The sequence below is a fragment of the Peromyscus leucopus genome, chromosome 2 (assembly GCF_004664715.2).
Source record: "Peromyscus leucopus breed LL Stock chromosome 2, UCI_PerLeu_2.1, whole genome shotgun sequence".
Classification (NCBI taxonomy): Eukaryota; Metazoa; Chordata; class Mammalia; order Rodentia; family Cricetidae; genus Peromyscus; species Peromyscus leucopus.
In genome coordinates, this window is record NC_051064.1 from 45,524,740 (window position 1) to 45,549,019 (window position 24,280).

The 24,280-nt window shown below is 37.5% G+C and overlaps 1 protein-coding gene across 6 annotated transcripts in view; it reads left to right on the forward strand.

Annotated features, from left to right (window-relative positions):
• Rngtt (RNA guanylyltransferase and 5'-phosphatase) overlaps positions 1 to 24,280 on the forward strand; it is a 214,854-nt gene that overhangs the window by 29,080 nt on the left and 161,494 nt on the right. For all 6 annotated transcript variants that reach the window (XM_028872763.2, XM_028872767.2, XM_037202487.1 and 3 more), the window contains exon 9: positions 20,584 to 20,719. In XM_028872763.2, the coding sequence (XP_028728596.1) occupies positions 20,584 to 20,719 (136 nt within the window). The remainder of the gene's footprint in view (positions 1 to 20,583; positions 20,720 to 24,280) is intronic.

The window sequence follows — 24,280 nt, forward strand, 5'->3', positions numbered from 1 at the left end:
AAGTATTTAGTGACCCGTGACTATCTTGTTTTAAAAATAGCTGTTATATGAATTAACTAATTGTAATATGTTGCCACAGATTCTGTATTTGCTGCTATAATTGTTTTTGTACAGAACAGTGCAATAACCCCAGGTAGTTTACTTGAGTACCTTGAGTAGGTATTTTGTCAATAATTCTTATAGGTGATGTTTATTCTGGTGACTGGAGCTAAATGTTCAGACAGGAATGGTGTGGATAAGGTAATGAGACTCTAGAATTGTTTCCCATTTAGTGAACAGTAATAAAGAGGCTTCAGATGTCTCTGGGATAATATTCAGTCATTTACAAACTGTCTTTTTTACTATGTAGAAATAGAATGACCAAGATTAGCCATTATATATATATATATATATATGCTTTTATATTTGTTCACCTTCCTCTTTTTGAGTTCTACTTGAGGCAAGATATCAGCTCAAATACACATTTCTGCTTAGCCCTTGTTTCTTTCTGGCATTACATTCTGAGTGGTGTTTTTTTTTTTTTTTTTTTTTTCTTCCCAGTTTATCATGATACCTTTTAGGACAATACCCAGATAACAATTATGAATCATTGTAGGAGGTTTATACTGAAAGAAAAAAAATGCAGAAGATTTAAATCAAATAGGGCTGGGTTGGCTTTGACAATGCACATTTTTGAGAAGCACTCTAGTTTCATGGTTGATTCTGACTTTTACTGGGTTTGATAGTTAAGTCAGCAATCTAGAGTAATTTAGATTTAGTCAGTCATAAGCTGTGTCAGCTCAGGATGATGAACACAAGCTTAGAACCTTAGCAATACACAGTGCAGTAAATCATAAATCATTGGTAATGAACATCTAACTAATTCTTGTAATTTTTCTAGATACCTCTCAATAACTGCATTTTCATCAGTGATATTGCTCTCAAACAAACGTGGGACTCAAATAAGATAAAACTGTATGACCTTTGGGGTAAAAACTAGAACAGGTTTTGAACTTAGTAAGCAAGCATTCAGTCTTTAATTCTATTTCTCAGTTCTGAATAGAAAAACCTCTTTGAAATGGCATTTGTAACAAATGTAAATCAGATTTATTATTCCACAATCTGTTCAATTTAGAACTAAACAGATACAAATAAAACTTGTGCTACACACACAGCTAGCATCCTAGTTGAGAATTTTTAGATGCCTGTATTCTAGGGATAACAAATTTGAAGCTTGGAGACACTTAACAAAATCTTGTTTTTTATTTTATATTTTTTGGTGTTTTTGAGACAGGATTTCTTTGTGTAACAGCCCTGGCTGTTGTCTTGGAACTCACTCTATAGACCAGGCTGGCCTCGAACTCACAGAGATCCTCCTGCCTCTGCCTTATGAATGCTGAGATTAAAGTTGTGGGCCACCACTGCTTGGCAAAAAAAAAAAAAAAAAATCCTGTTTTTGGTAAGTATTTCTAAGATTTATTTTCAAAATAGACTAGGCAGATGGACCCATATATCTGAGAAACAGATAAGATAGGGTGAAGACAGTGAATTATCTTCCCTCATGCCATATGCTCTTTGTGATTGTTATGTGAATGTGTGAAATTTACTGCTCTTTGAAAATTGTTAGAACTAAACTATATGATGCGTCTTGAAAAACACAAACAAAAAAATTGGATTGCTGCTGAGAAGTTTATTTATTCTTGAGGCATTGAGAGTGTTACCAGTTTTTTGTTTGTTATAAGTAACCATACAGCTTTCTGTATACCTGTCTTTGTATAGATTATGAGAAAAGTAGTATTACCTAGATAGTGAGTGTGGTCATAGGTGTCTTGCTGAAGTTTGTTACATTTCTGAGGTTGTCCAGGAGTGCCTATTTTATTTCATCACTGACAGTTTGAGGAGGTAGCCAAGTTGACAATTGGAAAATGAACTTTTCCTAGAAAAGAAAGCCAAATTTCACTGATATAAATACCCACAAAACTAAAAGAATAGTAAGATTTATTATTGTTTTAATTAGTACTTTTTAAATAGTAGCATCGCTGCACAGTATTCATTGTATATTTTAGTTGTAGGAAAGGCTATCACGGGTAACACTTATTGACTACTTGGTATTAGGCATTTTCTAAGCACTCTATGTAGAACATCTCCTTTAATTCTTACTGCTGTAGTACAGTTACTGTTATCATTCTAGTCTATAAGTTAGAGTGAAACACATAAAGGGAGGCAACGTTTCTGAGGTCACAGAAGTATAGTAAGTAGCAAGAGTGGGTTTGGAATGCAGACAGAATCTTTACTAGTATGCAATCATGTAAACTATTTTTTCTTTCTTTTGGTGGTGCTAGGAATTCAATCTAGGGTCTCATGTGCATGTGATCTCTGTCACAGTTGCCAAGTGATGTCTTCATTATTTTACAAAAATTCTTTGGCTATGTTTATTACTTTCGATAATTTCTTCTTTATCAAACCTTAGTTAGAGAAATTAAAACATCTTCCCATGAAGATATTTGTCTAATCCCTTAGAGTAAATGGTTTTAAGAACTGGGTGTTCCTTCAGACACAACCCCTCAATCTTTCTGCCTGCCTCTTTTTCCTCATTTTCAGATCTCACATGTGAATGAGAAATGATAAGTACTGTACCTTGTTGATTTTCTTCTACCTTGTTCTGTAATGTTAGTTAGAACTGCTCAGTACCTGTCACTAATGGGTGATAGTGTCTTTGTAGAAATACTCTTTGTTGCTCTAATAGCAAACACCTTTTCTGAAGTGCTGGAAGCCAGAGTGGTGTGAGAATTAGATTTTCTGGGGATGGGATTCATGGAAATGATTCTAAAGGTAATTATATACAGTTCTTTAAACAGTTTTGCAATAGTGTGGTTTCAGATCAGTCAGTACTCCATAAATCTCCAATTTTGACTATTTTGGATTACAGATGTTCAGATTATGGAAATTTTATTCTGTGTCTACCCTCAAGCGTCTATGAAATGAAGTAATAAATGTGATTTTCTTTTTGTTAGCAGAAGTAAAGGAAACCACACATGTGGTGGCTCATGTTTGTAATCCTTAGTATTATTTCCTTTTCATTAAACGTCTTTCTATTAGATGTAAACATAAAATTATTTCCTTATTGATTCCTGTATTTGGCTCAAGAAGTCAAATAATACTGGGAAGCTTATAATGGAGAAGTATTAGTCTGTTTCTGTCCCTTTTTCCTTATGTCAGTTCTACTCCACAAAGCAACTGCTTTCAGCCATTTTTACATTTTGCTACTCTAAGGCTGTCCCAAGTCTCTAAACTACATTATGTTTCTACTTATCAGGTGTGAATAAGTTGCTGTTAACACAGTTCACCAAGATCTCTGTATCCACCTTTCCTTTTATTATTCCGTCATAGTTATTATTCTTCATGGCTCTATTTTTAGCCCTTCTTTTCTTCTTTTACTAACCTTTCACAGTGCTTCTTGACTGTTCATCTTATAAGATAAAGATGTTAGAGTCCCCTTCCTCCCACCTACCTCTTATTACATTGTTGAGTGGAGCTAGGGATGAAACCTAGGGTATGCCAGGCAGGCAGTCTACTATTGAGCTTAAAAAATTTTAATGCTATATTGTATGTGTGTGTGTGTATGTGTGTTTGCATATGGGCAGGTGTGTGCTGCAGAACACACATGGAGGTCAGTTGGTGAACTGGTTCTTTCTATCATGTGTGTCCCTGGGATTAACTAAGGTCTTCAAACTTGGTGGCAAGTGTCTTTACTTGCTGAGCCATCTCTCTGCGTCCAGTCCTAACTTACAATATTTTCAGCTGTTGTCATTTATACTCTTTGGGAAACATAGTTTTTTTTTTTAATTTAATTTGTGTGCATATATGAATGTCTCAGTATGTGCACCACTTGTGTATATGAAACAGCAGAGGTCAGAAGAGTCATCGGAGATGGAGTTACAGACAGTTGTGATTCTTCATGTGGGTGCTGGGAATTGAATCTGGGTCCGCTGCAAGAGCAGTGGGTGCTCTTAACTGCTAAGCCATCTCTCCAGCCCTGTTAAACAGTTTTTAAAAACATTAAAAAAAGTGTGTGTGTGTGTGTGTGTGTGTGTGTGTGTGTGTGTGTGTGTAGGGTAGGTGCTCATGGAGGCCAGAAGATGACGTCAGAACCCTGGAGGTAGAGTAATAGGCAGTTATAAGTGCTGAGGATCTAATTCAAGTTCTTTGGAAGAGAAGCAAGTGTTTTTAACTGCTGAGCCATCTCTCTAGCCCCTTAAAAATTTAAAAACAATTCTGTGGTTGAACTTCTTTATTTATTGTTATTATTATTACTATTACTATTACTACTACTACTACTACTACTATTATTATTATTATTATTATTATTATTATTATTATTATTATTATCATCAAGAGAGTCAAGGTCTCTGCACTGCCTAGGCCAGCCTGGAGCTTGCTGCATAACAGAAGTTGGCTTTGAACTACTGATTCTCTTGCCTCCACCTCCCAAGTACCTTGATTGTAGGCCATGCTCAGCTTTGTGGTTGAAGTTAAGTGGTGAAAATAATTTTTTTTTTGTTTTCGAGACAGGGTTTCTCTGTGTAGCTTTGCACCTTTCCTGTATCTCGCGCTGTAGACCAGGCTGGCCTCGAACTCACAAAGATCCACCTGGCTCTGCTTCCCGAGTGCTGGGATTAAAGGCGTGCGCCACCACCGCCCAGTGAAAATAATTTTTTTATCCCTATTGGAAATATTTTTAGATTAGTGGGGCGTGGATAACATTCCTATTTTTAACGGCAAGAGGAAAAATCACTTTAATATATCAGAGATACAGGCATTTGATTTGTGAATTGCTTACAAAGGCATTTGAAAGTGAAGTCAAAGATAGAAAGGGTTCCAATGAGATCATGAGCTGTTACTGCTCTCCCAGGCTGGTTAGCACATTGGGTTGTGTGTTTGCTGGAGGAGGGCTGTTGCTAGAAGTGTGCTCATTGTGGCAGTACCTGCAGCCACCACTCAGACCTTCCACTGAGGAACTGGAACCCACACTGCTGCAAAGTCGAGATCAGCTTGGATTAAATACCCACTCTGCCAGCAGAACTCAGACTGCAAAGCCATGAGGCAGAAAGCCTCTTGGAAGCTCTTGGATTATGGGCTTCTGACTTGAACAGAACCCAGCTGTTTGTGCTGGAGGACCCTCTTTTTCTATCACTTTGATTACGTGTGTGCCTTAAGTACAAATTTTGAGAATTTTAGTTTAAAAAATACATTTCTTTTTTAGTCCACATGTCATGTCATTCTTTCAGTTGATGTTGGATCTGGATCTTCTTGGGTTGTGTAAAATGGCAGCTCCATCTGTGGAGATTATTGCTGCCACTGTGCATGCTTCTTGGTTAGCCCTTGTTGTTGAAATAGTATACTTGTTACCCAACATTTAGCAGTTTAAAACATCAAAATGTATTATCTCACTGTTTCTGAGAACAGTTTAGTTGGGTGGTTCTGACTCAGTGTTTTCATGACTTTGAGGTTAACCAAAGCTTCTGTGTATCAAACCTCTGCCAGCATTATTTATATGGTTGATGGTAGACCTCAGTTCCTTATTGGCTATTGAGTAAGCTAGTTAGTTATACAGTAGTACTGTTATAAAAGCAAAACTTTCAAGTCAGGCACTGTGGCATAATACTTGGGGTCCTAGTTACTCAGGCAGCTGAAGCAGTAGGATTTCTTGGACTTAGGAACTGAAAACAAGTCTAGGCAAAGTCTAGGCAAAATAGCAAGATTCTATATTAATCTTCCCCTCCTGCTCCCCCAACAATAGCAGACCTAAAAGCAAAAAATTCCAAGCATTTTAAATTTGAAAACGGACACAAATTTTCTAAGTAGAGTGATTTCACACGGTGCAATAAGGATTCAAAATGAATCCACTGGCTCTTAAGACACCATCAAATGATAGCAAAGTTTTTTTTTTTTTTTTTTTTTTTTATTAAAACACAACAACTACAAAAAAAGCATGTTCATAGATGATACTCTGGTACTCCCATCAAAGATGGTAGGAGGTGAGCACTGTTAGACTATGGAAGGAGCTCCTTGTACGGGCTGTCCTGTACTGACTGCTTGGGTGGAATGTGACCAACACATGATGAGGATACTCAGGATCTGTGCAGTCCAGCTGCAACCTAGAGCTTTAGTATGAAGATGATTCTAACCTGAAGTCATGTCAGTGTCAACAGATACAGAAGGGAATCTTTGAGCTTCACTTATGAACTTAAAAACAGAAACTTCAACCAGGCACACTCTTTTCCAGAGTTAAAAACTTAGAAACAAAAACTTCAGTGGTAGTGCATGCCCCTGACCCTTGCACTTGGGAGGCAGTGACAAGGGGAGGATCAGGGCTCAAGCTAAAATCTTGGCCATATATCAGATTCAAGGCAAATCTGGGCAACATGAGAACTCCAGTATATTTGTTACAGAGTGTTTCTGCACACATAGATCTGTTTGCCTTTGCCTCCCATGTGCTGGTATTCTTAAACATTTTATTTAATGATTTATTAAAGAGTTTCATGGCTGAAAACTTCCTGGTTTAGGGTTGGTATTTTATGAACTCAACAAGATGGCCGTAGAGGACCAGCTTTGATTTGTTCTTTGTAAAGCAGTAGAATCATAATGGTAGTTAATATATTACACATATCAGAATACTATTTATCTTGTCATTAAGAATTTAGTGATGATCAGGTGGGTTCTGTACACATGGAAAGCCTAGCTCATTTGACAATACTGACATATTCTTTTGTGCATTGCAGTCACCTCTGTAAAAAAAAAAAAAATTCCCACATGGCCGGGTATGGACAGGTACGTACCGGTGCTGCACACTTGTTAGTGTGAGGCAGGCAGAAATAAAGTCCAGGTCAGCTTGAGCTACAAAGCAAGTTTCAGACCTGGTGGAGTTACCCAGTGAGAGTGGATCTGATATTTTTTGAGTTGTATTAAAGTTCTTAGGAATAGTTTGTTAGCCTGAGGAAACAGATCTTCCTAAGTGTATTCCTGGAAGGTTTGAGTCCCAGCACCCATACAATGGTTCATAAGGTCTGTTCATAAGGTCTGTAACTCTAGTCCAAGAGAATCTTGTGACTGTCTTCTGGCCTTTGAGGGTACTGGCAGGCATGTGGTATACCAACATACATGCAGACAAAACACTCATACACATGAAATAACTAAATGAAAAATAGAGTGAATGTCAACATTATGCTATTTATTCTCTTATTTATGTGTGCATAAACTAAACCCAAGTATTTCTCACTTTTTTAAGTTTTAAAAATTTTGAGATAGGGTCTCAGTAGTTCAAGTTGGCCTTGTGCTGTTTGCATCCTTCTCCCAAGTGCTGGGATTACAGGTGTGTGCCACCACATATAACACTTCTACATTTTTAATAATCTTTCTTAAACATACCATAGTTTCATTATTAGCTCATTTCTAATTTTTGGTTTTTTGAGACTGGGTTTCTCTGTGTAATTCTGGCTGTCCTGGAACTCACTCTGTAGACCAGGCTGTCCTTGAACTCAGAGCTTTGTCTGCCTCTGCCTCCTGAGTACTGGGATTAAAGGCGTGCACTGCCAACACCCGTCTCATTTCTAATTTTTATTTCTTTTGTGATAGTAGGGCAATTTATTTAAAGCAAGTAATAGAAAAGATCAAAATAGTGCAAGAGAGCAGCTTGCTGCCCATTTGGAGATACTAAAAAACTTTGCTTCTGAGTTGTTAACAAATAATGGAGGATATTTGTTGTAAGACACTCATAGTATAGTATGTTAAAGGTAGTATCTTAAGTTTGTTATAGATTAGCTCTTTTCAATAAAATATTTTCTGGAAATATTGAGTAAAAATTATAAGAGAATATAGAGATATTGCTTAATTTAAAGAAAACGTTCAGTATTTGACAAGTTTTAGAAGGCTGTTTGGACAGCCCATTCAGAGCCACTTAGTACAATATTGTGATGGCTGATCAAATATTTAAATATACAGTAGTATTGTTTTGGGAGGACAGTGAGTTTGTTTCTATCTATCCCTATCTATCTATCTATCTATCTATCTATCTATCTATCTATCTATCTATCTATCTATCTATCTGTCTTTTCTCTGAGACAGAGTTTCTCTGTGTAGCTTTGGAGCCTGTCGTGGAACTCACTTTGTGGACCAGGCTGGCCTGGAACTCACAGAGATCCGCCTGCCTCTGCCTCCCAAGTGCTGGGATTAAAGGCATGTGCCACCACCTCCTGAGTTTGTACATATTTAAAATAAAAAAAAAAAAAATAGAAATGGTTTATGCCCTGGAATGGATCAAAATCAAATTGATGTTTTAAAAAGAGAAGACACAGGAGAACGAAATAAAGTGTAATTGTCTTGAAGGGCCTGGCACACTCTCATAATTCAGGACTCTCAGGAAGAGGGTCAGTGAAAGATGCTAATGGCAGCACAGGAGGAAGGAAGCTGGGATTGGTTTGCCGAAGTCCATCTCTGTGAGTTCTGGTCTGTAGACACTCAGATGCTTAGTCTATAGGGAGGAAATGGTTGCAGAAGTGACAACATCATCCCTTCATTCTTTGGAAGCATGACAGAGTATAGTGGTTGTCAAACTACAAGTCTGCTGGATTTGACTACTCTGTCTGCTCCAGCAAATTATAGATAGAAGATTATTTATTTAAGTCTTCATGGGGTGTGGACCTTTGAGGCCACAAAATAACTTTCTCTTTAAAAAGAGTACTTTTGTACTTTTAATCCCCCCCCCACGTGTATGTGTACACTTGTGTGTAAGTGCCTGTGAAGGTCAGAAGAGGGCATCAGATCTCTTGGAGCAGGAGCCATCCTTCTAGCTCTGGGAGGACATTTCCTTGGTGATCTGGAAGGCAGAGTGTGCACTCTTTGAGGGATAACTGCCATGTCAGTGCTTTATTACCTTTGGTGACTGAAAGAGAAAAGATGGTGATGTCCCAGAGAGCTACACTCTGTGTCCCCTTGCCAAGGCCCCTTCCAGCAGGCCAGGGGGAATTGGATGGTCATTTGTCTTACACTTACTCTCCTAAGTCTCTAATTTCTGATTATCAGTTACCTAGTAAGGGAATCTGTTTTGGTACTTGAAAGTTTGATGGAAGATTATAGTAATAGTTAATTAGTCTATCCAATAATCAGTTTCAAATGTTATATATCATGTATGAGATGCAAAAAATAGAAGGTGGAACTAACTTGTGATCATGGTTATTCTTTGTTATTACTATTTACTCCTGTCTATTCTTTTATCCTCAGGATCAAAATAAGAACTTTTATATGGCCAAGAAGAGAGGAAAGATTTATTGAATGTAACTTTTGGGCTGATTCTTCAGTGGTACTTCCCTTTTTTCCTTATTTTGTTATCTGTTACAGCTTTCCTTTTTTTTGAATGTTACAGATAGCGAGTGGGTTTTTAATTTAGCTGAGTTTCTTGTTAAGTTGCAAATTTTATTCTTTAAATCAGGGCTGGGGCCCAAGCCTAGATTCTTTGGTACCAACAGGTTTCTGGGTAAGGCCGGTATACATCTGGGACCACACTTTAAGTAGGAATAATGGACTTCATTTTCCCAAGCTACAGGTGAAGAGAACAAAGATGGAGAAACAAAGTGGCTTGTTCAAGGTCCTTTATTAATCAATTCCTGGAGACCTTAATTTTTCTTGCCTTTAAAAAATGAATTTAATTACATTTTAATTTATTTTGGGGGTTTGTATGTGTATGAGTGTTCATGTGTATGTTCTCCAGTGCACATACACATGTGGAAGTCAAGAGGACACCTTGAGGAGTCAATTCTCTTTCTACCATGTAGTAGTCCCAGGAATCACAGTCAAGTTGTCAGGCTTATTGAAAGGTGCCTTGCCACTTGGCTTGTTTTTGTTAATTTTTGGAGGCAGGGAAGCAGGATGTCATGCATCCCAGGCTATCTTGAATTTGTGTAGTCAAAGATGTCCTTGAACTTCCAGGTATCCTCCTCCTACCTCCAGGTACTTGGATTGCAGACATCCTACCAAATTATTGTTTGAGTCCTTGCATTTTTGGATTTAGGTGTTGACTTAGGAGAGATTAAAATATCTACATTAAAAGGTATTTTTATGTAGAAGCTTCTTGTTATGGTAATTCCAGCGCTTGCTCTCTCTGTCTCTCTGTCTCTCTCTCTCACTCTCTCATTCTCTGTGTATGTGTAAGGCGAAGAGCATAATAATGACCTGATTTTATGAAATTAATTTTGGTTCTACCTGAAGCCCATTGAATAACTCCTGACATCATGAGCCAGAAGGAGGTGGAGACCTTGAGATAGGGTATCTCTTTCTCACCTAAGGCCCCCACTGGGTTTTAGTTCTTGTAGCTTCATAACCCCCAGGACTGCCACTGTGGGGACCAGGGCTTAAAGTTGTGCTTGTGGGGGAACTTCCTTTCCATACCTGGCACTAGTGTTTACTGTGTCTTTGGCATATGCTGTAATAGTGGGTATTTCCTTTCACTAGTCTAGCTGTTCTGTTATATGTTAATACATTTACTTATTTTTTAACTTCTAAAATTGTGGAAAATACAAGTAACAACATTTACCATTGTAACTATCCTCTCCCTTTTATCTCTCTTTTGAGACAGGGCCCTTTTATTTGTTCTGCTGGCCTGGGCTTATGATCCTCCTGCCTTAGCTCCAGAATCACAGAAGTGTGTCACCATGCTCCGCTTATTTTGCCACTAGTGGGTATGCAGTTCAGTGGTATGAAGTAAGACAGTCGTCATCACCATCATCTCCATTTGGAATTCTTTCATCTTATGAAACTGAAAGTCTATACCCATGAAACAGCAATTCCTCATTCTTCTCTCCCTGTCACCTCTGGCAACCCCATTCTGTGTGTATGATTTTAACTACTCATGGTACCTTCTATGAATCCATATAGTGTTTGTCTCTTTGTGACTGGCTTATCATATTGCTCTCAGGGATAAACCTTATCATATGTGAACATTTTCTTCCTTTTGGAGACTGAAAAATATTTCATATATGTACCACATTTTGGTTATTTATCACTCAGAGAATACAGGAGTTGCTTCTATGTCTTGGCTGTTGTGAATAATGCCACTGAAAACAAGGACATGCTAACTCATTTAACTTTTATGAATACTTTGCTATGTAGATCAGGCTGGCATTGAACTCATAGTTACTTACCTGCCTCTGAACCCCAAGTTCTTATATTAAAGGTGTGTACTACTACACCTGGCTATTTTACTTATTTATTTATTTATTTATTTAACTTAATTTAAAATTTTGTTTGTTTGTTTTTCGAGACAGGGTTTCTCTGTGTAGCTTTGCTCCTTTCCTGGAATTCACTCTGTAGACCAGGCTGGCCTTGAACTCACAGAGATCTGCCTGGTTCTGCCTCCTGAGTCCTGGGATTAAAGGCGCCACCAACGCCTGGCTGGCTATTTTATTTTTGTGTTGTGTGTGTGTGTGTGTGTGTGTGTGTGTGTGTGTGTGTGTGTATGCGCGCGCGCATGCTCTGCAAACACTTCCTTCAGCAGAGTGTTGATCCAGGGGAGGCAAGAAGGAAAGCCAGTTTAGTAGCTGGTGTTGGTTTAAACTTCAAGGGTCTGTCTGACACCAGGTAGTATTTTAGGCATATTTAAGCATGGCACAAATTGGAAAAAAGTTTCCTGGTGATTATTAACTCAATCCCATTTGCACAACAAAGCCGAAGGCATGACTACATAGAGAAACTCTTGTAAAGTACAAGGATATCTTCCATAAAGATAGTTCCTATAGATAACTGTGGAAACAGGCTCGAGGTAAACAAGCTCAAGATAAGGGTTTGGGGGAGGACAGACAGCACCTTAGACTGAGTGAGATAAACCTCAAGATAAGGTCTAGGAGCCAGTGTAGCCTGGCCATATGGATGGCACAGTGGTCATCAGGCTATTAACCGCTTCCACTCCCAGCTTTCTGGGTGGGAAACAGGTTATATATATCTCTCAGCCCTGTGTGTTTAACACTCCTGGTTTCCTTAGTGCTTATCTGTGAGCACAAGGACCTACATGCCTTCTACATACAGGTATGTGCAAGTAAGTATAGATTCAAACAGAGGCCAGATGTGTTGGATTCCTCAAGCTGGAGTTGCAGGCTATTGTTGAGTTGCTTTATGTGGGTTCTGGGACCTGAATCCAGAGCCTGTGCAAGAACAAAAGGTCTTTTAACTGATGAGTCATTTTAGTCTTCAGATGGTTTTAAAATTGAGTAGTTTAGAGCAGCAGACTTTATCTCTCTCTTATTGTACATTTCATTCTTGGTATTTCCTGTCATTTGTTCATGAGGTAGGACGGAAGAGTCTAGAATCTGATGTGGGTCCTGTCCTCAGGCAAGCTCTCTGCTAATGGTGTGTGGTGTTTTTGTTTGTTTTGTTTTGTGTGTGTGCGTTTATTTTTATGCTTTGTAGAAGTCTAAAATTTTTTCTGGTTGAAGGAACTTTTTTGAAATAGAAGGATCTATAATTTTGAAAATGATCAATTTCTATTGATAGAACACTCATGACATTTGAGAATGCTTGGAGTTTTAGCTGTTTATTCTAGGCATCCCAAGTTCTTCATTATTTAGTTGTAAATTAACTAAAATTGAAACAAAAGTTACTTTTTTGTCTAATGAATTTTCCATAGACAAAGTTTACCAAGATATAGTAGGACACTTGTAATATAAACAGCATATGAAGTAAAAATGATTGAAATATTGGCAAGTTGTGTAACTGCTGCTAGCCTTCCATTTAATGTACAATTCATTGTAAGATAAGAGATTGGTTAGAAGGAATTGATATTTCAATTAGTGAGGAGGTAATGGGCTTTGCAATTATATTTAAATAGTACATGTCTGTTTAATCACTACATGCATGCAAGTCATCCTATAATAGAATGAAGCTGACGGCTTGTAGTGAATTTAAGATCACATCTGTCTCATGACTAAAAATGTGATTTAAGGATTGAAGGAAAGCTAATCCTTGTAAAGTATTTTGCTGTGTGTGTAGACTCAATATATCCAAATTAAAATACCTGTAGAATTGGAGTATTTTAATATTGTTCAGTGAAAACTTATATAGTTTGTGTATTGTGTATGTTTTTGTCTTGTGACAATGAAGACTTTAATGTGAATTTTTAGGAATTGAAATGATGGATTTCTCTTCCAGTAGTTATTACTTTAAGGTGCTGGAAGGTTATATGTGCAGGCAAACACAGTAGTCATAGATTTGAATTCAAACTCATCTGTTGGATTATGTTCTTTTATTAACTTGTTTTTTTTTTTTTTGTGGAAATATCTGAAATAAGATATTGAATTACATTGGTTTTTTTTTTCCTGTGTTTCCTTAACTTTAAATTGTATTTTATAGAATTTTAGCTTAAGTAGTGATTAGATTCCCAAATTAGCGAATGAATTTTACTTAATTCCTAAGGTAGCTAAATTACCTACTTTGTATATCTGCCACAAAGATAGTGAAACTTACTATAATTGCACTGTTAATTAAACAACATAAGCAGCATTAGAAGTTTATGCAAAATTATATTGGATACTTTAAAAATAGGATTTTATGAGATGAAGAGGCATTTCCCATGGAGGTTAGCGACTCTGTTATCTACAGGGGATAAAATTTAGTACTTGTAGTTTTATTTGATGCAGATATTGCTGGCTTTGGTTCATGACTGGAACTAAGTAAAGGAGATGAGTAGGAAGGAATAAAAAAAATAGAAAATGTGTGGGGTGGTGGTGGCGCATGTCTTTAATCCCAGCATTTGGGAGGCAGAGGTAGGCAGATCTCTTTGAGTTTTGAGGCCAGTCTGGTCTGCATTGTGAGTTCCAGGACAGCCAAGGCTGTTAACACAGAGACACCCTGTCTTGAAAAACAAGAACAAACACAAACAAAAAAGTGCTTAAAGGTTCAGTTTCTTTTAAAAGTTAGGAAGAATCTAAAAAAGTTTAGGTTACAGAGGCTGTGGATATAGGGTTTTTTTTTTTTTTTAATAACAAAAGAGGTGATCAGGGATGGAGTTTACTGAACAGTGAGCTAGTGAGAGAAACAGAGGCCCAGTGTGCATATACCCCATGGGGAAGAAAGGAAGCTAGAAGCTAGAAGCTGGCAAATCAGTAGTTTTTGTATCGCTTTTAGAGCAAAATGTGAGACGAGTGTTGGTGAGTAATGGCCAGGCCTGACTAGCTTTTTTTTTTTTTTTTTAAATTTATGTCAGGAAAGTTTCTAAGTTGTCTTTTGTAAAATGACTCTAAGCTCTGCGTTTTCTTTTAAGATGCATGCAAGTTTACTGGGATTATAAGTGAGTAGAAAGATAGCAGTGGTTAGGTAATGGAGTCTTGTGAGGGAAAAGATCCATAGGGAAGGTTAACTCAGCTTAGCCTTATGCACTTGTCTCTGCAAAGGATGAGATGTAGGTGTCTTGCCTCTTGGTAGGAGGTTATTCTATATAAATAGCTAGTATTATGCAACCCTTGGTATTGAGGATATGTTGGGGACATAACAGTGGTGTTATATCATAGGCACATTTAGTTTCCACTCAGCTGAAGAGAGTTAGCGAAAAAGACAAACCCACAAAGCTAGTATGGAGTACGGGGACAAGTATACTTAGTAGCATTCTTGTTGGTGCAAATCATTTTGACGAATTTATCTGAAAGAGTGTCTTGAAAGCTCTTGAAAAAGTAATTTTTTAAAAAAGATTTATTTAGCCGGGCGGTGGTGGCGCACGCCTTTATTCCCAGCACTCGGGAGGCAGAGGCAGGCGGATCTCTGTGAGTTCGAGGCCAGCCTGGGCCACCAAGTGAGTCCCAGGAAAGGCGCAAAGCTACACAGAGAAACCCTGTCTCAAAAAAACAAAACAAAACAAAACAAAACAAAACAAAGATTTATTTATTATGTATATAGTATTCTTTCTGCATGTACACCTGCACACCAGAAGAGGGCGCCAGATCTCACGATAGATGGTTGTGAGCCACCATGTGGTTGCTGGGAATTGAATTCAGGACCACTGGAAGAGTAGCTTGTATTTTTAACTATTTCTTCATCTCTCCAGCCCTGGGAGAAGTAATTTTAAGATGTTGTCTTTTGACCACTTAATACCAGTCTTGATTTCCATCTTAGAAATTCTAGCTCCTGGGCGGGGAATAATGGAATGCCACTCTCTCCAGCTCTTAGTTAGTTAGTCCTTGTGATTTTGTTTGGTGCAGATATATTGCTAGTTTGGTTCATGACTGGAACTACGTAAAGGAGATGAGGAGGAAGAAATAAAAAATGGACAAAATATACTTGAAGTTTCAATTCATTTTCTCTCTCTCTCTCTCTCTCTCTCTCTCTCTCTCTCTCTCTCTCTCTGGTTTTTTCAAGATAGGCTTTCTCTGTGTAGCTTTGCACCTTTCCTGGAACTTGCTTTGGAGACCAGGGTGGCCTCGAACTCACAGAGATTCGCCTGCCTCTCCCCCAGTGCTGGGATTAAAGGCGTGTGCCACCACCGCCCGGCTCAGTTCATTTTAAAAGTTGGGAAGAATCTAAAAACGTTTGGGTTAAAGAGGACGTGGGTAGAGTTTTACAAGAGAGGAGATCAGGGATGGAGTTTCCATATTAATGTATGTTTTTATGTTTTAAAATAGTGGAATACTATGCTTTTCTGAGGATATGCTTAATTTATTTTGTCTATTTGTTCAGTGATGAATATAGTTTTCATCAGTACAAAATAGTGTGATGAACTTCCTTGTACATAGCCTTGCTTGAACATTTATTGAGTGTCCTGTGTGTATTTAAATAGACCTGGTTTATAAAGAACAAATAAGAGATAGATCTTTGCTTTTAAAGCCTAAGATAAATTTTTTGAAATGTAGATTTATCATCAGAGTTGTGAATTGGTGATACGAAATCAGCATTATTTTCCCTTTAAAGTATTGGTAGGAATGTGAATTAAGACTTTAATGTGTCATTACTTAGAACTTTATCTGTCAGTCTTCTGTGTGTTTCCTAATTTTTACTAATGCATATTTTAGGGATTTTACTTGACCATACAATCTCAATGATGAAAAAGATAAAACTGGATTGTTTCTAGGTCAGCTGGAAAGGTTACATTACAGTAAAACATTCTATCAGTATGACTTTTCTATACTCTATAATGACTGTGTATATCTTTATAGAAGGAACACTGCAAATCTAGATGTGGTGATGCATGTTTGTGGTTTCTGGGCTGGGGAGGCTTCCTAGTGTTATGCAGTTTGGGAATCTTGAGCCTGAGCTCAGCCTGGGCTACATAGCAAGATCTGTACAAAACAAACAACAAAAAGCATGACAGAAAAAGAAAAAGTTTTAGTGAAATTTTGTATCTTAATGAGAATACATATGACATGAATAATTCTGAATATTAAATTTGCAACTGAGATAATTTTCTAAAGAGAAATTATATTACACTAATGGTTCATGGTCCATGAAACTAGATCTATATAGTTAGGTACTATATATCTAGTAATATCTAGCAATGTGTGAGGTAGTTGTCTCTTTCTAAAATAATCTCGCTTATTTTCGTAGTCTTGAGTGTGATGTGAGAATACTTTCTGTAGTCTTTAGCCTTTGTTCATGAACATGAGATAATTCATTACTTAGTATTTATTTTGGTGTTGCACATGCTGGCAGGGCCTTGCACATGCTAGGGAAGTGCTCTACCACTGACATGTATTCTTAGGCCTGCTCATTTCTTCCTGTAAGTATCACATAATGATTAGAATTGAGACCAAAAATTGTGCTTCAGCAACTTGTTTCAAAATACATGTAGAGGAATCTCTGAATACCAGTGAATAAATAATTTTTTGTTACCTCTCTAGATGCAGCTGTTTTTCACATGAACAGTTTTGAAGTAAATTCTATCCTCCAAAGTCTTTTTTGTTTTTGGCCTTTTTAATCTGTTGATATGCAATGGGGGCACAGTATTTTATTTTATGTAAATGGTATTTTTATTTTTTACTTTTTGCATGCATCATGTGTATGTAACACATTCCTGCAGTGTCTATGGAGACCAGGAGAGGCATGGGATCCCCTGGAACTGCAGTTCCAGATGATTATGAGTCACCATGTGGGCACTAGAAATTGAACCCATGTTATTTGGAAGAACAAGTCAGTGTTCTTAAGCACTGAGCCATGTCTTAAGCCCCTACACTATTTTTTTTTAAAACTGATAATCTGTTCAAAGTAGAAAGAAGTTCGGCTCATAAGATAGATACATAGGTGTGTGTGTGTGTGTGTGTGTGTGTGTATCAAGTTAGTATATTACTACTCAAGAAATTACTATTTGATATGAACATCATTTCTTAATTTCTGAGTAGCAAGTAAAGAGAAATACAATATCTGTCTAAGGCTCAGAAGAGGCAAAGCATTTCTCAAATTAGAAAATGTGCTAACATAGGCCAGTTTTTTTCCTGAATTTCGAATAAATATTGGGGTTAAGTGTAGAAATCTGGGGTTCAGTAAGACAGTTAAACTTACTTATATGTTTTCTCATGATTTTAATTTCTTTTAAAAAGTTTTTGTTTTTAGATTTTAAAATTTTATTTTGTGTATATTATATGATTGTCTTGCCTACATTTTTGTATAATAAGTACCTGGTGTCTAGGGAGTTCAGAAGAGGACATTGGATCCCTGGGTACTAAAGGTTACAGATGGTAATGAGCTATCATCTGGGTGTTGAGAATTGAACCTCTGTTCTTTGCCAGAGCAGCAAGTGGTCTAAACCTCTGAGCCATATGTCCAGCCTGTTTTTGTTTAGTTTTTGATACTGATTCTTGGGCTATATAAAGAGGCCTGGAACTCCAGAATCTCCTGCTCCTGCAGTACCTCTGAGGGCTGGTACTACATATTACTACACCTTACCTATGATTTAAAATACCCTCATAATGTATGTGTATCTTAACTTTCTAAGAGGATGACACAGTGTTTTCCTAACTTGTGTTTTCATCAAACACCTTTTATTAAATACTGGCTCAAGATGATGGATTGTGTATCTTCTATAGCATATTTGTAGACAGTGTCATTATTGCTTCTCATTTGACATTTTCTTGTGTTGATTTAAATTTCTTTTGGAATATAATCCAGAACATTTCTGTGTCTTGCAAGAAGCCCAGTTTCTTTATATATGCCGGGAATCACTACTTTTTTACAAAGCATCTGCAAGAGAGCCTTGAGTATTAACTTTTTCTGTTGCTCTTGAGCCTGCTGGAATCACTACTTTTACAAAGCATCTGCAAGAGAGCCTTGAGTATTAACTTTTTCTGTTGCTCTTGAGCCTGCTGGGTAGTATTCGGTCCATCAGTTCTTCTCTCCAGACTGAGGCCGATTGATTTTTTTTTTCCCCTCAGTGGAACTGAGTTTCTGCTCTTTTTGTCTATTAGAGCAGCAGCTATTTCCACATGTAAGAAGGGCCTGAACAATCTGTCTCAGGGCCAGTTGGAATAAGTACTTTAGGAACATCGAGGAGTACCATGGTAGCCCTCAGATATGAGCCCCTTGGATGTTTGCTGCTGCTCCTTATCTTGTTGTTTGTGTTCCTCTTGCACTTTAATCAGTTTTCCTATTTCTCCTTATCTTTACTAAACACACACAGGAAACAATTACTGTGTTAGCTGCTATCTGTTCATTCAATGTCTCTTCTGTCTCCTGATTTTAGTTTGCTTCCCCTCCATCTTTTACTTGTTGCTGACACACTCTATTCTTTGGGTAGGTGGTTGGATGGGTCATTGTTTTCCTCTATTATTGTGATCATCTTGCTTCCTTCCATCTTCTGTGTGCTCTGATTACAATCCTTTGCCACCATTCTGGGTTTGCATGCTAGGACTTTGTGTATGCCAGGCCAACACTCTACCAACTGACCTGCACTCTCTAGCTCTACCCTTTCTGACATCAAACACAAATAGCTTGGATGAACTTTATTTGCTTTTGCCAGGATATTGCTATGTAGCCCAGAGAAACCTTCCAACTATTGATCCTCCTACTTCTACCTCCTGGGCTTTATTTTTATGTGATGTGAAATTTGAGCACTGTTTTTATTTGAGTGCACATTGGAGGGTTGGTTTTCTGTTTTGGTTTTTTTTTTTAGACAGGATCTCTCACTGGGACATGGGGCTCACTGACAGAGCTAGCTTGGCTGGGTTGTTAGCCCCAGGGTTCCACCTGTTTCTGCCTTCCTAGCATTAGGATTACTAGTGTGTGCCTTAACACCTGTTTTTTTATGTGGGCACTATATTAGTTACTTTTCCATTGCTGTAATAAAGACCAAAGCAACTTATGGAAGAAGGGGTTTATTTCACAGAATTAAAGTCCATGATGCAAAACAGGAGGCATGTGTCTAGCCCCTAAGAGCTTACATCTCGAACCTCAAGTGGGTGGCAGAGAGAGCACTGGGCATAGCACAGCATTGGAAACCTTGAAGCCCACTCCCGATGACACACCTCCTCCAACAAGACCACACCTTCTCATACTTGCTAAACAGTTCCATTAACTGGGGATCAAGTATTTAAACAGGAGCCTATGTGTGACGTTCTTATTCATGTCACCATAGGTACTAGATCAAACTCAGGTATTCATGCTTCCATAGCAAGTACTTTACTGAATTGTTTCCCCAGCTCCCCACCATTTTTTGTTTTTTAAAGAGAGATGAATTTAACACCCGCCCCCCCCAAGACAATAGTCTTGCTATTTACTCTGCTGTCTTGCTCTATAGACCAGGCTGGCCTCAAACTCAAGAGATCTGCCTGCCTCTGCCTCCCGAGTGCTGGATTAAAGGTGTGCGCCATTATGCCTGGCTGAGCCATGGGATTATAAGCATAAACTCCATGTCTGGGTTGGAGCTCCATTCCCCCCCCTCCAACAGAGTTTCTCTGTGTAGCTTTGGAGCCTGTCCTGGAACTCACTTTATAGACCAGACTGGCCTCGAGCTTGCAGAGATCCCCCTGCCTCTGCTTCCCGAGTGCTGGGATTAAAGGCGTGTGCCACCACTGCCCGGCTGGAGCTCCATTCTTGACATGCAGACACCATACATTTAACTTGACTTATGAAGTATGACTACCTTATTAAGTGCATAAATTTCCCCATATGAATGAGAAGAATTCTAATATTGTGATATTTTGCATATTATAATATTGATTCAAAGAGAAAACTTGTGCAATTGGTATGGTAGAAATAGGATTGAATAATTTGAGCTCAGTGTTTTTTCATCTTTGATATGGAAAAGATAATATCTAATTTATAAAATACAGTATATATGTTTGTGTGTTTATAAACTTTGAAATTTTTTGATACAAAATTAGAGAAATAGTTCTTCTTATACATCGTATATACACTCCCGACATCACATTGTTTTCATAAAAATCAGATTTCCCTATTTTTTATGTTTCCTATAGAAGGTAAAATAAAAAAAAATGTGGTGTTTTAATTTTCATGATCAAGAGAGGGACTGTAGTAATCATTCCATGAAAATGTTGTCAGTCTAGGGAAAACAAGTTCAGCTGTTCTAATGACCCTGTTCTTGATACCATGTGTTAATACTACCCTTTTAATGTTTTATTACAGTTACATGATGTTGATTGATGGCACAAATGAAGTTTTTATGATTGACAGAGATAATTCAGTGTTTCATGTTTCAAACCTGGAATTTCCATTTCGTAAAGACCTCCGCATGCATTTATCAAATACCCTTTTGGATGGGGTAAGTAATTTATTTATATGTGTTTTTTTTTTTTTTTTTAAATTAAATAGTGCAGTCATTGTTAGTATGTCTAATTTAGAATCAAATATAATTTTTATTTGAATGTTGAATGTTATTTCTTACCTGTACTTATAGTGAGTAAATTCCTTTTTAAAGATGGATCTAGCTGAGAATGGTAAGTACACTTTATAGTCCTAGCCCTGGGGTGGCAGAAGCAGAAGAATTGCAGCAAATTCAGTGCCATCAAGAGCTAACACAGTGACATCCTGCATCAGAAACAAAGCACACAAGCCTCAAATCTTGATCTTTGAATCTAAACAGCATTTTTCAGATATTTTCTTTAGTAGAGAAAATTGGTTATGATATGGGAAATGAGTTAAATAAATCTGGTATTAATCATAAGGGAACAAAATAAAATCTTCGTTTTTATTATTGAAAAGTAGTTGTTATTTATTTTTAGTAATTATGAAGTGTTTTTTCACTTTCTTCCTTGTAAATAGTTTTCCCTTAATCAGTCCTTGGGGTGGGGGGAACAATGGGTAATTTTGAATAAAAATTAAAATAATGTAGACCAACAAAAAGTGGTAAAAGCTGAGCATGGTGGTACCTACTTTTAATCTCCGCACTTGGAAAGCTGAGACAGGAGTGTATCGGTGCAAGGCCAGCCTGGGTTTTGTATTAAGTTTCAGGCCAGTCTGCCTTCATAGTAAGACTGTCTCTTAAAAAAATAAAATCAAAAGCAAATCAAGCCAAACAATCCAAAAAAAAAAAAAAAAAAAAGCTAAAATAATCACTGAAACTTCTAATGTTGAAATAACTTATGTTGCTAGTTTGATGGCTGTAACTGTAGACTTTGCTCAGTGCAAGGTATGTTGTGTTGAAAAATACAGCACATTCATATAAATAACATCAAGGTTCTTATATAGATAGTCTAATAGTCTAGGCTTGTCTTGAATTCAAGAACTCCCTGTTCCTGCAAGTGGTGGGATTATGCATGTATATCACCATAGCTGGTTTTAGAGGGTAGATTTTTTTCTGAGACAAGGTTTCTCTATGTAGCCTGGGCTGTCCTGGAACTCGATCTGTAGACCAGGCTAGCCTCAATCTCAGAGATCTGCCTGCCTCTGCCCCTGGAGTGCTGGGATTAAAGGAATGCATCATCACTGCCTAGCTAGATTATAGATTCTTAAACAGAGTTTGTTAGAAGCTTAAGGGAAGCTAGGGGCCTAATTTAGTCTCAGAGTTTGAATATTCACAGAACCTTTAGCTTGGCTGAAAAAAGGAGTGCTCTGATCAAGTATGTGCACTTGTAGATCATTTCTTGATCTGTTCATTTACATATAGAACTAAATGTTATATATGGTTTTTAAAGTAATTTTCTACTTGCGGTTTGTTTTGGACTTGTTGTTTTATATAAATGTCTGAATGGTGTACCTATATGTATAAATACCGTAATTTTGGATTTTCAAACTGTTTTTAGATTCCTCGAGACTGGAGTTACAGGTGATTATGAGCTACCATGTTGTATGCTGGGGGTCGAACCTAGGGTCTTCTGAAAGAACAGTCTGTGCTCTTAAGCACTGAATCTTCTCTTCAGTCATTCCAAAGTGTTTTGATGGTAGAAATCATAGGGTTAAAAATTAGTTAAGTGGTGGGAAAGATTGCTAAGTGGGTAAAGGTACTTTCTGTGCAGGTCTGGTGACCTGAGTTCAATCCCCAGAACCTATGTACGGTAGAAGGAGACAACTTACTTTACAAGGCTATTCTCTGATCTCCACACACACACACCTTGGCACATGAGCCCTCACATACAAGTTGAGTCCGGAGATTGATAAGTTCAAGACCACTTGGTTGGAGGGACCTGAAACCTGCAGTTATCTTCTGATCTCCACACATATGCCATAGAGTGCATATAATCCTCCCCACACATAAACGAATATAATTAAACACACACATAGATAACTAGATAAAATATAGCAAAGCAAAACAAACATCTCTTCCAACAGCTGGTTCTAGATGTCCTGAATTGCAATCTCCAAAAGTATCTTTATAAGTGACCAAGTGGACAATATAGTTTTTTTTTTTTTTGATTTTTTTTCTAAGCATAACTTAAATGTACATCTTGTGTGTTCAAAATTGTACAGTTTTATGATAAAGTCCTTTTTTCTAATAGTACATTTTTATTGCATTTTATTTGTGTGTGTAGGTGTGTACATTCCATGGCTTGTGAGTATGAAGTCGAGGACAACTTGGAGATGGAATTCATTCAGGTTGTCTAGTTTAGCTCTAAGCATTATTACACACTGTTAGCACTGGAATTTGATTTGGTATTTTCTCATTTAAAGAGGGTCAGAATGACTTCTCTGTTTTAAGGAATAGTATGTATAGCAACGAAACCTTAACTCCAAGTGCCTTCCTGGCTTTATCAGTTATTCCATGAGGGACCTTACACAGTTCAGTCAGTTTTCCCTCTGTGGTGAAATGGGAAGGATCAGGAAAGTTTGTAAGGTGATTTGATAGTGTTTGGCACTTAGTCTTTGTTTATGTGGTCATTATGAGATGTAACGTCTTCTCACTCCTTCGTGAGTTACTATTTTGATTCCGAGAGCTCCTGTTCAGATCTTTTCTACAATTTTCTTCTGGGTGTTCATTTCTCTCATATTGGCTTATGAAGTCTTCTTGCTTACTGGGGCATACTTTGTTACATATGTTGAAAATTATGTTTCTTTTTTTGTCATTTCATGCACTGTACAAAAGGTTAAATATATGTAGGTCAGATATAAAGATCTTAATGCTTACTCTTTGGCTTTTTCACATTTTAAGACACCATTCACCACAGGATGATCATAATACTTATATTTCTTTTAGTGTTTTATTTACACATTTGAATATTTCATCCAGCCCAAATATCTCTTGATAGAAGCAGTAATATGCAGGTACTATTTTCTTATTTTCAAATGTCTAGGCTGTTGCCTCAATAAACACTTAGCTACTCTGTTTACCCTTTCTGGTTGGAAGTATAAGTTTTTATATGCTAGATTCCACTGTTACCATAACATCTCCTTGCTTTCTTCTTTCTTCTAGTCTTCCCTTCCTTCCTTTCACAGGGTCTTGCTCTGTAGCTCAGGCTGCCCTCAGAGCTGAGACCCTGCCTGTCGCCTAAGTGCTGAGATTAGTGTGTACTACCATAACAGGCTACTGCTGCTGTTTCTTGATTCACTTCCTTTTTCCATTAATCTTTGTTCTTCTAGTGATGGTTTTAGATTCTCTTAATCCTGTGAGTTTAATGCACATCTTGGGACTGGAGAAGCCAAGTGTATGTATACTCAGTCTCCTGGATGCTCTGATGTTTGCCACTGAGATTTTACTCCTTTCTTTGTTTTTTGAGTGAACCAACTATACATAACAGAGTTAGACCAGATTACTGTGTTATACACTAGGTGTTATATACTATGTGCTGGTCTAGATGGCAGTAAGCTTATGTTATTTTCTTCTGAAGAATTCTGTGAGGCTTATTTTCAGACCTTTCACTTTCTTGGTTGCTATGGTTCCTCATGGTTG